The sequence below is a fragment of the Corythoichthys intestinalis genome, chromosome 9 (assembly GCF_030265065.1).
Source record: "Corythoichthys intestinalis isolate RoL2023-P3 chromosome 9, ASM3026506v1, whole genome shotgun sequence".
Taxonomy (NCBI): domain Eukaryota; kingdom Metazoa; phylum Chordata; class Actinopteri; order Syngnathiformes; family Syngnathidae; genus Corythoichthys; species Corythoichthys intestinalis.
The window spans coordinates 33,444,406-33,460,157 of record NC_080403.1 but is presented as its reverse complement, the minus strand read 5'-3'; the positions used below and the strand labels follow the sequence as shown (position 1 = coordinate 33,460,157).

General features: G+C 39.1%; 1 protein-coding gene across 2 annotated transcripts in view; it reads left to right on the top strand.

Annotated features, from left to right (window-relative positions):
- Positions 1-15,752, top strand: part of cdh4 (cadherin 4, type 1, R-cadherin (retinal)) — a 411,266-nt gene that overhangs the window by 346,978 nt on the left and 48,536 nt on the right. For both annotated transcript variants that reach the window (XM_057846061.1, XM_057846060.1), the window contains exon 7: positions 1,116-1,288. In XM_057846061.1, coding sequence (XP_057702044.1) covers positions 1,116-1,288 — 173 coding nt within the window. The remainder of the gene's footprint in view (positions 1-1,115; positions 1,289-15,752) is intronic.

The window sequence follows — 15,752 nt, the reverse complement described above, 5'->3', positions numbered from 1 at the left end:
AATCAATATGATAAAATTCTCTTTTTCAGTTGCACAATTCAAATGATGCCTTCCCCCTCTCCCTGGCACAGTCAAGCTATCTCACTCAAGCATGCTAGGGCTTCATCCCAGATTTTACCCTTCCGTCCCCTTCTGGAAAGCCTGTTGTTTACTCTCAGCAGTAACAGCAGCCTGCAAATGGCTGCCTGATGCAAAGTGACATTTTCCCAGAACACTGCCAGAGAGTCTAGGTAATCTCCTCTTGTTCCAGCACCAAGTGTTTCTAATTGCCTGGTCACACCAGAGGGCTGTTTGACAAGCACGTGTTGATCAATAATTGCCATTAGGAAGGCTGCAGTGGCAAAAGGATCTCTAACAGAAATGTGTAGGAGCACAAACGAGTACTAAAGTCATTCTAATGATACTTACTATAATAAAATGAGCCATAGTTATTTATGGACTGGACGCCGTGTGATTCTATCACCTAATTTAGTCTCATATGAGGAGTCTTATTAAATCCTAAGAGAGGCAAGTTCCTAAAGTGTGAACCAAATAAAATGTGACCCTATAATGAGGTAAATAACTAAACATACATGGACATCTTATCACCTCTGTGATATCTGTGTTAAATTGCAGTGTTTATTTGTCATTGTGAAAAAATCAGGGAAGTGCATCGGCGCATTAAGAGCAGTCGCAGTGGCACTGACGGCTGCAATAATGGATGATGGGAAAGGGACAAGAATCTGTGCTGCTCATTACTAAATAGACTTAGGAGAGGTGGGAATTTGTTCCACTTCATATCTAGGCTATAAACACAGGACAAAGCAACACCATTTGCGATATTGGAGTTTATATAAGAAGTTTTGTTTTTGGTGCTTCATTATAGCACCCACTCAAAGAGTTGCTTCTAAATAACACAGTATGTCACTGCAATTTCCAAAGTCTGATTGACTTGTTGCAGCAGTTGTAAATGAATTTGCTCCCCTTTGATATTTTGCCCAAATACATTCATGACAGTTTTAAGCAGCGAACTGATTTATTTCAACAAATGTCAGACGTATTTATGATTTACTTTTTTTACTTGATTTTCTCGGTGCCTATTTTAGTTGTTTACGACATCATCTTTTTCTTAACAGGCTCTTCTGTTATGCAAGTGACAGCCAGTGACTCAGATGATGCCACCACGGCTAATGGCATGGTTCGCTACCGCATTCTCTCGCAGTCACCCCACAGCCCCATCCCCAACATGTTCACCATCAACAGCGAGACTGGAGACATTGTCACAGTTGCAGCTGGCCTGGACAGAGAGGTGCGTGTGACAGTCAAGTGGTACAGTGATCAAGCATTTTTAACTCAATTTGCTTTTATATATTTATTTTCCATTCTGAAATGATATCAGAAGAAGGCAACTTTATTGTTAAAGTAAGTACGGCAAATAAATTTTACATTTGTATAAAGACGAAACGAGGTCCGTTCCTACGCTGGCGGCGTAACTCAAATTTCCGCGTAAATCGGAATTAACAATTTACCGTATTTTTCGGACTACAAGTCGCACCTGAGTATAAGTCGCACCAGCCATAAAATGACCAACGAAGAGAAAAAAACACATATATAAGTCGTACCGGAGTATAAATCGCATTTTGGAGGGAAATTTACTTGATAAAATCCAACGCATAGAACAGACATGTCATCTTGAGAGGCAATTTAATATAAAATACAATAGAGAACAACATGCTGAATAAGTGTAGAGTGAACAGTGCATGAACAACGAACCGCGAATATACTGTCCTCACCAGGACGCTATGGCTCGGTCCTGGCTATACAGCGAGCTAAACTCCCAAATGACGAGGCTGGACGTCCGTATAATTTGCTGAATCTATTTTGTCCTCAATACCAAACAGGTTCGCATCAACGTAAATAAATGATAATAAGGTGCTATTACAGCAGTGACAGAAACGGTTAGCATTAGGGTTGTTCCGATCATGTTTTTTTTGCTCCCGATCCGTTAATAATTTCACACATAAGTCGCTCCTGAGTATAAGTCGCACCCCCAGCCAAACTATGAAAAAAACTGTGACTTATAGTCCGAAAAATACAGTAAGTATATCTTAAATCAGTGGTCCCCAACCTTTTTTGCACCACAGACCGGCGTAATGTAGGCCTTTTTTTCCACGGACCGGCAATGTGTGGCAGAAAATGACAGTAAATATAAAATAACACGACAGGGCTAAAAATGAATATTAAGTGCAGAGAAAATATCACTCACCATAAGCTTGATCAACCTTTTTTTAACAGCGGCCTCTCCTAAAACCTGACGGTAAATATCCGTGGTTGCAAGCGTAATGAGGTTTCTTGGCTTTAGCAATACGGTTCGCCATGAGATATGATACGTTCAGTGCATTCGCTTTTGTTGCCTCGTTTTCTAGCTTTTAGCCACATATTATGCAGAATGGACTGTGTTGCAGGCTCTTCTGGCTTAGCATTTGGCTTTTTCCCCACAAAAAAAAAAAACTGTCCAAAAACATCGCCACCCGAAGCACACCACCAACAGCAGCTAAAGTTACTGTTTACATTGACTGGCGCTTGGCTGCTATAGGAGCGCAATCACACCAATAATTGCAGCCAACCACTAGATGGCGACCTACACAAAGCTTTACTCGTATTAGTCTATAGCGTAGACAGGGATATTGATGCGTCAATGCCACATTCACAGGCCAGATTGCGGTCGTTAACAAATGATTTATTATTTTTCCACAGCCCGGTAGCAAATGCACCGGTCCGCGGCTGGTGGTTGGGGATCACTGCCTTAAATAGCCCCTAAATCTCAAAATAACCACCCAAAAGCGTGGATTATACGTGATATTAATGAAATGCAGCAAAAAATAAGATACCATACTTATCATCAATGCCAAAGGTGTTACTGTTACGTGAGTGAAAAAAAAAAAAAAAGACTGGAGACTAAACCCCTTTCAGACTTATATCCCGCTAAATTCCCATGTAATGTGACACGGGATTTACCTGTGTCATGGCTTTCAGACATGGGTAGATGTACCGGGAATTACCCGGGTTAGACACTTTCAGACTTGTCCCGTGTTAGCGACTGTCTCTTCATCGGCTCTAAGATCCAGTAGCAATTTACAATTTCGTTATGTTTTGATTTTAATTTTACCAGTTTGCCATGTTGATAATTGCGATGTTTGTTTACTGTTTTGGGTCTTACTTCGAAGAAAGAGGAAATGACGATCGCCCTGCAATGATAGTTACGTCATCAGCCTTCGCGCTGTGACCCAGGAATTAACCGACTGCTGTCATACATTCCACGTCCTGGTTAAGTCCCGGACATTATGACCCGGTTAATGCCCATGTCATCTCTGTGTCAGTCGACCCAGGCTAAAATGTCGGACGAGACTCCGGTGTCATAAAGTCGAAATCACATAAATCGGGTATGTCGTAACCTGTGGACTACCTGTACATTCTCTGACTCGAAAGTCACTCAAAGCCGGCCCCCGAAAAGATGCCTTTTTTTCTTTTATTTACCTCCGAATTCTACAAGTACAACGAGTACATTCCCCAAATACATATAGAAATATTATCATTTGTTGAAATGAAAATAAAAAAGAATTAAATAGGAATATTGTCACCAAGCACATTTTTTCATCTGCCCATTCATTACTGCTTTAAAATTTAATTCATTTTTGCTAAATAAATAGTGTGTTCAGATGACAGTGCACTGACTGACTGGTTGAAGTTGTTTTGTACGTTGGTGTTTTTGTGCGGCTTTTTTGCTACGAGAGCATGTTTCAACAGATCAACTGTTGTTGTTGCTAATGTTGGATTAATTAAGAACGCTGTATTCGGATAGGTGCAAACCTGAGTCGTTGTGCATTTTAAGTTACGTACACTCATACAATAAATTTAAAGTGAAAGCATTCTCTCCATGTAAGAATGTCAACTTAATTACTACTCTCTTTGACTATGTTACATCTACATACATCTTTACTCTATCCTTAAAAGCATTCATTCATTTCTCATTTTAAAATTGCAAAACTTCACTATATTGTTTAATTTACTGGTAATAAATCTGCAAAACCAGCAAGGAATTGATGTACTGTAGCCATATGAATGTTTACTTGTGTACATAAATGGCTCTCTCGTGGCTGACTGCTTTTCTCAAGACTGAAGGACAAAGAAACTTTAAAGATAAATCTAACAGTTCTATCTACTGATGAAATCTTGACCATTTCTCAGTGCTTGCAGTTTTTTCTCCAGCTGCTGTATTTTGATTTATTTTTTTTCCTTTTTAGCTATTATGGTTATCAGTAAACCCACACACCAATGCCCCCATACCACAAGTTGTCTCACTCTCCTAATGAGGAAGGTCACTCAGGGTTGAGCCATGTGTGTGGATGCTGTGTTAGGGAGTTGAGGGTAGCAGTGTGTTGAGGAGTTGAGGGTAGCAGTGTTAAGCAGAATTTTACATGCTGCAAGCTCAAAAGAAACTCTAAATGGCAAATCTGAGGAACATTTAAGTTTGTAATGACTGTAATTTAATCTCATAACTTACTTGGTTGATTTTTACAGCGGACATAAAAGCACTATTGATTGTATCTCATAATGTTTATATTCTGAGAAATCCCACTGGTCCCTCTCAGCAATAAACCTAGTGATCTAACACATTTGAAATTAAAACAGGATTTAACAGTATAAAGTAAACATGTTTAGAAAAGTTATACCGTATTTTTTGGACTCTACGTCGCACCAGCCAAAAAAAATGCTCAATGAAAAGGAAAAAAAACATACAGTATGTTTCAGGATCAAGTTTTTGCCCAAAATAGTGACTTGTTTTCTTTATTTAGTGCAAGTTTTCAGCAGCTAATAAATCACTCAATTTTCACATAAAAAACTTAATACTTGAGGAAAGGATGCAGAACTATCTGAATTTTTACTCAACAAAAGCAAAATTTGCATTTTCCTATATACTAGTACAATCACAACTTTTTACGATTGCCTCAGCACGTCTTGCCAGCTAGCTGGCCCTCGTCGTTTTCAGACTGAAATGTTACATAAAATAAAACACGTAAAAGCCTTTTTTTTTTTTTTTTTTTTTTTTTTTTTTTGTATGAACGCAGAAATGTCTAACTTACAATTTTTTTGCCAAAAAATGGCATTTGGCCGAAAATTACCTGATTGTTTGAGTGTAAAGTTATGCTATTGTGTAGGGATACAAAATCCAACTTGGCGCCATAACAAAGTAAAGAGTTTTTTTAAGTTGAAAATTCTTGTAAATAAATGCGTAAATCCTGGAATTTCTATAGATATGAACGTAAAACAGATTATAGAAAAAAAGCAAAAAAACAGGCAGTTATCATTCATTTTACATAACTATTTCAAACTAAAGTTACTCTATTGTGTACAAATACAAAATCCAACATAGCGGCCGTCACAAAACAAAGAGCTTTTAGTTGAAAATTCTTGTAAATAAATGTGTGGATCCCAGAATCTCTATAGATATGAACGTAAAACAGTCTAGAATCTTGATTAAAAGAAGAAAAAAAAAACGGTTAGTTACACAATTTTTTCAATTCATTTCATTTTTTTCCACATTTCAAAGTGCATGCATGGTGCTATTTCATACAATAATTACATTGAATCCTCAACCAAATCACTCTTGAGAAAATCCTGCCTGCTTGTATGCTGTAAAACTTTCGTCCTCATTCCACCTAAATCCGGCGTTAGAACGCAGCGGGTGTTTGAGTTATCACAGTGTAAGCCACCACAACCCTCTGCCAGGGCTGTCCACCTGCGGGAAGGCGTTGCGAAGTGTCTGTAGGAGCTGTCTCGTCAACTGATGGTGAAGTGTATGGCTGAGGTATACGAAAATCCTTCATCCAAATATATGGAGCCAAGTTGAGTCCCAACTGCCTCTGTTATAACCGTCCCTCCAAAGTCTCACACCTGAGAATTTCCACACCTGCTGTTAAGGTTGTTAACACAAACACATTCAGTCACACGGACATATTTGCACACACATCTTCACACTTTACCGACCCCATGCAATGAAGGTGATAAGATCGATGCCAAGTGTCACACTCCATCTATGCAGTGCTTTGGCGTTAATCTTGCATAGTTTTTGTGTGAACAAAACACGTTATATGAACACTTTTTTCAGTATATCCGCTTCATTGCTTACTCTCACTTTTCAGTTAATCCTTAGCCGCGGTGGTGGTGTTTAATGGAATATTCATGTGCTAATTAACAGGTGAAGCAATTTCTCTTATCCTGAGGAGCTATGGGTTACATGGGGTTTAGCCAAGTTATCGCTCCCCCTGACACATTACTGAATGCCAATTATTGTAATAAGCATTTCCGGCACTAACCTCCCTTAGCCTGTCTCCTCTTAACCCACATGCCTGCTTCCACACGCTCCATTCGACAGGCTTATAATAAGTATTCCACTTTATTTGTGATAATCACACCACCGTAAAATGACTTTGTAGCATAAAATCTAGAGAAGGAATGCGGCCCAAATTCTCTTTTGAAGAAATGATTGGTTAAATGTCAAGGTGACTTTAACCGCTCCTAATCTTATTATATAATATATTGGGCTTCCTTCCATTTGGCACAAAAAGTGTAAAAAGATGACAAAGTTTAAGGTCACAGAAACCTTACAAAGCACATTTTGGGCCATTACACAGTAATTAATTGTCTATTGTTATCCATTCCTATATTATTAATACTGTTAATAATAGGGAAAAGTAATGAACCAAAAGCACTTTAAAACATAAGCTCCAAGGTTGCCATGGTCTAATAGTCTTTTGGCCATTCTCTAACACCTCAAGATTTAAAATAGTCAATTTACTACAATTAATGTCAGTTTAGATATGAACTAACTGTACAGTTTTTTTTTTTACTTCTAATCAATGTGAAAGTGTGCTTCTGAAAGGGTACAATGCACTCACAAGGCTTCAGTTCATTTATAGTCCATTACGGTTCTGTCTCTGTGTTTGGGGCTGTTTACATATTAGGAGTCACCAACTGTAAATCATGTAAATCAGATATGTCCAAAGTCCGGCCCGGGGGCCAAATGCGGCCCGTGGTCAAATTTCATCCGGCCCCCAGCCTCTTGTCATAAAATCAATAACGTCTGGCCCGCACACAGACTTAATAAATTGGTCAGCAGTACTGCAACCAGCATATTAAGTAGCTTACACACGAAATGCTGCTCCTCATTTACCCACTAAAAGGCAGCAGCACTTTAACCCTTAATTGCCAAATGTATCACATTTGATACACCTAAAATTTCATGATTTTGAGACTAATTTAGAATTTTGACATTTCTCTATAAAAAAAAAAAAAAATTATGGATGCAAGTCAACGCATGCATCTGCAGGTTCCATGAGAAAAAAAACATGATTTAGCATGGGTTATAGATATTAGAGCGCTTATTACACAAATTCATTTTGACTTTTCTTTTTACAAATTTGAAAGATACGTTTCATTAGGAACTTGTTTTTCAAATTTTGGGATTCTCTGATAAATGCTTCATGTTGCAAGTATTTAAGGGCTAAGCAACAATACTTCATGTGTCCCATTACTTCCATTATCTAATATGGCGACAATCAACAAAAAAAAGTTGACTGTGACAGCCGATGCTTCATGGATAGGTGGAAATTGGACTATTTCTTCACTAAAATACGCAACAACTGTGTCTTGCCTCAATTGTAAAGAGACAGTCGCTGTTTTTAAAGATTTCAATGTGAGGCGATATTACCAAACAAGACACGCCGACATGTACGACAAGATTACAGGGAAGATACGCAGCGAGAAATTGAAGCAACTTGAAGCTAGTTTAATTTCACAGCAGTAGTATTTCGCAAGAGCCCGAGCGTCGAAAGAGAATGCCACAAAGGCTAGTTGCGAGATTGTTGAAATTATTCATTAAAAAAAATAATAAAGCAAATGTGACACACTGAATGGCTTGCTAAATTTTGCTTAAATATATTGTTCTACGTAAAGGACGTCAGCCAAGGTCGGCCCCCCACATTTTTACCACGCCAAATCTGGCACCCTTTGCAAAAAGTTTGGACACCCCACAGTAAATGGTATCATTTGCACACAAAACTGTTAATATTAGGCATGTAGAAATAAATTTAAACAATTTATGAGCATGATCGGGAAAGACATATGCCGATTACCAGTTTCAAGGTGTACAGTGGTATGAAAATGTCACGGTTTCAAAACCGCAAACATTTTTATTATTATTATTAGCTATTTTTTATGTCCCAAAAATGCAGGGAGAAATCCCTCGCTTGCAACTGCAAGGCTTAACACTCCCCCACCGGTTGATGCTCATTGTCAGTGAGTCAGCTGTGCTACATGATGTCTGGAGGAGGTTAAACTCCTGAACTTTTTCCCCCATCGTAGAAATCGAAATCGCTGGTACAGGAATTCTTCAGTTCCAGAAAAGTTACAGACGGCCGCTTAGAGGAGGAGGGCCACCCGACATGTGAAACATTTTTGCAGAGTGTGGCTGCCGAGGAAGCAATATGTCCAATATAATTTTGCTTTTATATAACATTAAAGGTTTCTAAACACTAGAGCTGGGAATCTTTGGGCACCTAACGATTCGATTACGATTACGATTCAGAGGCTCCGATTCGATTATAAAACGATTATTGATGCACCCCCTTCCTTTTTTTTTTTTTTTTTTTTTTTTTAAATGTTTTGTAAATTAGTTCCAAAATTGTTCAAAAATCCTCTCAGGCTAAACCAAACTACTATTTCAGTATCAAGTTAGCATATAACGGTAAACAAATATACAAAAATAACAGTAAATAAATTACTCCAGTCCCCATTCTGTATCAGCAGCTTTAAACTGCATTCAATTAATTTAATGTTGTGAATCAACTGTTACAGTTGTTAAAATTGCTCCCATTATTCCATAATTTCCCTTCTGTCTACTTTTGTCAAAATTTTAAAACTATTTCATCATTTAAAGATAGATTCAAGACAAGATTCTGCCGATTTAGGAGTAGTTTAGAGAAAAAGTTAATTAGGTTCGCAACAACAACCTTCTAGAGAAGTCACTGCTTTAGTACCGCTTTAAGATGGCGGCTGTTTACCAACGCCGGAAAGTCTGTCATTTCGCATCTCGGTTCAATAATAGATGTTCTAACACCGCCTTCGTCTGTCATTTTGCATCTAGTTCTACGTATATATGATATCTATTGTAGCCGTATGTTTGTAGCAACTAGCAACTGGGCGTTGTTTGTAGCGGCTGTCGGCCGCAGTCAGGTATGATTGCTTTTTTTTTAACTAGCGGCATGAGTTGAACATGATATTTACTCTCGGTCCTGTCAGGAATGAGCAGGCAGGCAGGTTGTATGGACCCAAATGCAGGGAAACAAAAAATGCAGCGAGGCAGGTGGCAGTGAACTAAAAAAAACCTTTTAATGATAACTAACAAAATCACAAAGTACAAACAAAAGGGCTACGGCTCAAAAGGCAATGTTCAAACAAAACTTACTTAAGCAGAGGGACTGGTACACGAGGGCGTGGAACGGACTTGACTTTGGTGAAGACGGACATAGACATAGACAATGACGCATCAAGGAGTGACAAGAAACTGGGTCATTATATACGCAGACAAGGGGTAACGAGACGAGGAACAGCTGGGTAACACAGGTGGATGCAGATTGCAGGATACACTGGGAAAACACACACAGGTGAGAGCAATGGGTAATCACAGGGACAAGTCACACAAGGAGAAACCAAACACAAAACCTAACAGGTCCGTTCCTCATTGCGTCCCAAAGACTGCGCTGTGTTTTACTTCCGTTTTACCTGGTATAATTCAATAATCGGAATTTGAATGTTTGTGAATCGTTCTCGAATCTTCCGCAGCCGAATCGCGAATAATCTAAGAATCGGAAATTTTGTACGCCTCTACTAAACACAGTCATCAACGTTTCCCACCAGCTACAAGAGTTAACTCCAGCGTGTTTAGTAGAGGCGTGAGAAATTTCCGATTCTTAGATTATTCGCAATTCGGTCGTGGAAGATTCGAGAATGATTCACAAAGATCCAAATTCCGATTATTGAAATATGCTAAATAAAGCGGAAATAAAACACAGTCAGTGTGGTCTTCGGGACGCAATGAGGAATGGACGGACAACTTATGCACTAGATTAATAAAACAACAATAACTGACAGCAGCACACAGTCGCTCCAAACAACGTCCACGTTGCTACAAACTACGTCCACATAATGCTGCGGTAGACATCCTATGTATATAGAACTAGATGCGAAATGACGGACTCGGCGGCGTTAGCACATGTAAATGTGACGGGTACACGCAGGTCCGCGTGTGTGAGGCGGTGCGTGGAAAACCTTCCCTCTGATGCCTTCAAGTAGGGATGCTGACGGCTGCGCCGTTGGCTCGTGCTTTATTGGCACAGTGGTAAGCGAGCACGTCGTGCAGCGCGGCGTGGGTTCGCGTCCCAGCCTGGTCGGAGAGGTGGGAGCGGATCGCGTTCGGGGCGCGGTGCGTTTCACACCGGTTACATTGGTGCCGTGCCCTGGATCGGCAGCTAAGGTTTTCGGGGGGTGAGTGTGACGGGTACACGCAGGTCCGCGTGTGTGCGGCGGTGCGTGGCGCGTTTCAAACCGGTTACATAAAGAGAACTGGATGCGAAATGACAGACTTGCTGGAGTTAGTAAACAGCCGCCATCTTGAAGCAGTAGACTTCTCTGAAAGGCTGTTATAGCGAACCTAATTAACTTTTTATCTAAAATACTCCTAAATCAGCCTAAGTCTTTAAATGATGAAGCAGTTTTAACACTCTCACATGTCAAAAGTAGACAGAAGGGAAATTATGGAAAAACGGAAGCAATTTTTTAACAACATTAATGGTTGATCCATAAAATTAAATTAATTGAATGTAGTTTAAAGCTGCTGATACAGAAAGGGGACCTGAGTATTTTATTTAGTGTTTTGAACAGTCTATATTAGGCTATAATATATAATATATATAATACTTTACTTAACATTCATTCACATATTAATTAGTGCATTAATAAATAGTTATTAATGTGTGCTGGTTCTAGTAAGTGATTGTTATTTTAAAATGAGAAACATTGCTCTGTGAATACTTAACATTCATTTACATATACATTAGTGCATTGATAAATAGTTATTTATGTATACTGGTATTAGTAAGTGATTATGTTATTTTAAAATGAGAAACTTTACCCTGTGAATCCTTGGGTGCTGCTAACCTTACCTTAAGTATGGTATTATTTCATGTGAACGTACCTCATAAGTATTACTTAACCTTGATTAACCATTACTGAATGTTTTTGGACCCTGATAGTAAAGTGCAGCACATGTGTCCCTTAACTAAGAAAAATGCCTACGACTCAGAGATCATGAATCGCGAATAGGTTTGTAGTGAATAAAAGTTCAACTAAGGGAGCACATCAGAAAACCAGAGGATAACAAACAAAGTACAATTAAGTGATTAGAAAATCCAACAGAAAATAAAGCACAAAAAATCTAATTGATCAAACTAGGACACAACCGTAGGCGCGTTGGAGAGCACGAAGATGATGGCATAGACAGCAGTAAGATAGGCGATCGTCCAACACAGCTGATAGAAACAGGCGTCCCTCAATACAACGCGCTCCTAATGCGCCACAGGTACGTCACATGACCCCGCCCTTCAAGCTCAATCAGATGCTGGAATGAAAAAAAGAACAAATGAGAAGACAAGCATGACGAACACTGATCCAAGTTAGGATTGGGGAATCTTGGTGGTTTTGTATTGAAAGGAATAGTATATTTTCTTGTATTTACCATTTGACTTTTTGTGTTACTCAACACACTTAATATGAAATAAATAGCATTTATATCATAGTTTAAGAAAAACAAGCAGAATATACTTGATGTCATGAACAGTTGGACTTGGAATGATTAGAACTTGCAGCGCCAAGACAACATGCAGATAAGGACAGAAAGATACAGGACAACTTCTGACCAGGAAGCCCAACACGCACGTCATGCAGCTGACTGAGCAAGATTGACGCTGACAACCAGGTGATAGGCAAGACATCTACAAGCCCACGTCTGCAACACCAAATCCCACAGTCAGCACTTCAGGACAGTCCAGAACAAATGCCGGGACGTCCTGTCTACCATAAGGAACACCAAGCGCTCCTTTGACACTGAAGCTGGCAAAACCTTCCCACTCCGGTTGCCTCAGCAACTGTGACACACTAACTATACAGCCAAACTGCAATAGAAGATTACCCTAAACAATGCCTAAACACAACCGGACCACAGCTCGCCTCACCAGAGCCTTTAAAAGACTGAATGGTTTAACTAATGGTTGTCATTTTTCTCAGGAGTATTTTGTTGACTTCTGATGTGGTGACCTTGGATCCTCACCTGGGTCCCTTTGTGCTGTATGATTGCTCACGACTCAGAATAAATTGTCAACTTGTGTTTCGAAACCTTTTTCCAGCTTCCAAAATGGAGTCAGTACAAGGGGTTAGGAATAAAGTGAACGCACAGAGGTTGGCCTTTTGGCCGGGTTGTCAGGTTTCCGCTGGCCATTTGGAATTGCGCTAGCGCAGTTCCGGGCTGTTCAGCTGGCATGGTTCCGGCAATCTGACTGAAATGTCCTTCAGTATCTTCCCGGACAAGTTGTCTTTTACCTTTAAGCTTCATTTTCTCTCCTTTTTTTTCAACATGTTGCAATACATATTGCTCATTAGTTTGAAACTGCGAACTATAATAACTCTAGTGCTGCAACGATTAATCGATTAACGTCAGTATTCGATTAGAAAAAAAGATTCGAATTAAATTTTGCTGCTTCGAGTATTCGTTTAATTAAAGCATTGTAATGGATTGTTTTGAAAGTGTTTGCATTTTGTTTTATTGATTTGGGTGGATACATGGCCCTCTAGTCTACCTCATTTCACATGACTGAATCCATCTGCTCCCTGTTAGGACCAACATAAGCTAAAATTTTGTTTGAGCTAATGTTTTTTTTTGCATTCGTAATTTAATTTATAGGTATAGTTAGCCATTTTTTGTGGGAATATGTATCTGAACCATTTGTTAACAGCATTGTTAAAAAAAAAAAAAAAAAGCTAGCATTTTATAGCATTTAAGCTAGCGGACTTTTGCTTTGTAAGTTAGCCAACTGTTCTTTTGTTGTATATAGATCCTCATTTATTATTTTTTTTTTATACCGTTGAGGCTCAGCTCAGGTATTTCAATTTTTTATGATCCTTATCCGATTAGTCGATCATTCGAACTAAATAGTTCATCGATTAATAGACTATTAAAATAATCGATAGCTGCAGCCCTAAATAACTCCGTAAGTTTATTTAAATAAGACTGAAATCCTCAGTAAGCTCAAGACACATTTTGGTTTTACATCTGGCAAGATTGCACTCCTTTGTAAGCAGCGGGTGCCCTGGCAAAGACAACTGCTGTCTTTCATTCCCCCAGAATGTCTCAATACCCCTGAGCCCCAGCCTCCAACTGTCTGTTGTGCTACAATGTGATGTGGCACTTTGCCAGACTGTCCGCTCTGCTGATGCCAACCCTATGCAGGACTCCTTGGCCTGTGCTGTCTGCAGGGAATGAGTTCCCACAATCTGGCTCTATTAGTACCTTTGGATTCCACCTGGAGAATAATGCTGTGAGTCTGCATCCTTAAAATGGGCCGTGGGCTGGATTGTCTGTGAGAGTCAGAGTTATGTTAACTCACAGCAGAGCATCCAAGCTCCAGGAGCAAGCCAGCAAATCCACTGGAGAATTGCGAGCAGGTTGCTGAATGAGGAGTAATGATGCATGGAGGTGGATGGGGCCATTTTGTAGCCAACACTGAATCAAGAGTGTTGAAAAATATGTTCTCAATATAGTCTGAACTTTGTATTGAACCTTTTTTAAGAAACTTTCTTCTTTTCTCTAAGAAGTTGCCACACTTCTGCTTTTGCCGCGAGCATTTTTCACGCTCCGTTGATTTTATTTTTAACCAAGATAAGGTGTTTTTGTGAAATTTACAGTTCAACACCCTGATGTGTAATGTCGCTAATTAGTGACATTTTAGACCGACCAAAAATGCATGTTGTGGCGAAATTTGCATCATGCATTTTATCCTTTTTTTTTTTCATTTGTTTATGTTGGCATCTGACATAACTTACCAAGTGGATCTAACGTGTAAATTTTTTAAAAAATAATGATAATAATTTTGATGATAAATAATATAAAAGAAAGTCTACAAGTCTCTACACCATAATTCCAAATCAAGAATTTTGGGTATTAAAAAAATGTGACTCAGAATTAAAATGTACTTTTGTGGCAAAGAAAATATTGTGCATTTTACAATGTACTACCCAAATTGATTAGGACTCAAAATATCTAACTTCTTGGCTATTTCGTATGCCTTTTAAGTTGGGTTAATCAATTTGTCTAACAAATGTATTGTGGCATCTCCACTCTAAGATGTGGTGTGATCTGAGAAGTAATTAATTCCAAAAGGCTTTTTTATTGAACAGCATGTTAGGATCCTCTCACTTTACCGTTTTGATCAATTTTAGTAATCGAGTAGTCTGCTTACTTGTTCTTTCATTAAGGAGAATGAGGGTCTGTCTCTTTTCATTCCTTTTTTGTGTGCTGTTTGTCATGTTATTGTTTAACTCATCATCATTCCATCACATTAATAATCTTGCGCTGTCGGTTGCCTTTATGTGAAACATTACATTCATGTCGTATTCACACTCATACTGACCAGTATGCCAGTATGTGGCCAGAGCAGTTGTTATGTTAACGGCCTACTATTGTTGTTGCTTTACACAAAGGGCGTAGGTTTGGTCTCAATATTAGTAGGGACGATATAACAGCATAACCTGCATGTACACTTTTTGCTGGGGACAGGACATTAATAAGACCAAACAGACTGGGTGAAAGGCTGATCAATGCAAAAATACATCTGTATTGACAGTTCACATCGGAAGTCTTACCATATATGCATTTCAGTGCCTTCACCTCTACACAAGAAAATGTAGGGACTTGTATGTAAAGTCACTCCGTAGAATTTAGTGAACTTGATGTAGTGATATCACTTAGGCTAGCACAGTGGACAACTTTGGGAAAAAAATGGGTGTGAGCACAGTAAAGTAAAAAGAAAAGCTAAGCACTCTAGGAATGTCAGATTGTGTGCATATGAGATTGATAGTGAGTAACAAGTTCCTGTTGCCTGCAGCAGATCCACAAAGGAAACCTGACTCTCTCTGATTGGCGTTTTCTTTTCTTTTAACTCTTCCTGATTGACCTCTTACAGCACCCTAGGGTGCACTCTTGAATGTAACAAATCACAAAAGTGTCTTTAAGAACTCCTTAACCTTGTCGGCAATTATAAAATTACAGTCTAGAGGGTTATTTCATTCATATTGTCGTTGCTGATTAGTATAGATGTCTAATCATTAACAGGTGGATTTTCAGATCAGCTTCTCATCTAGTTCAGTGATTTGAGGATTGAGTGGAGTTGCTCCTTAATGGGGAGAGGTAAAATAAATAAATAAAAATAAACCAGCCTAGCTGACGTTATGTGGACAGGAATCAACCCTCACTCAACACACTTCCGCAACCTAGGTATCATTTTCGACAATGAACTAAGATTCGACCAGCACATCAACCACATCACCAGAACTGCCATCTTCCACGTCAAGAACACCTTCTCTGCTGCAGAAAACCTCATCCA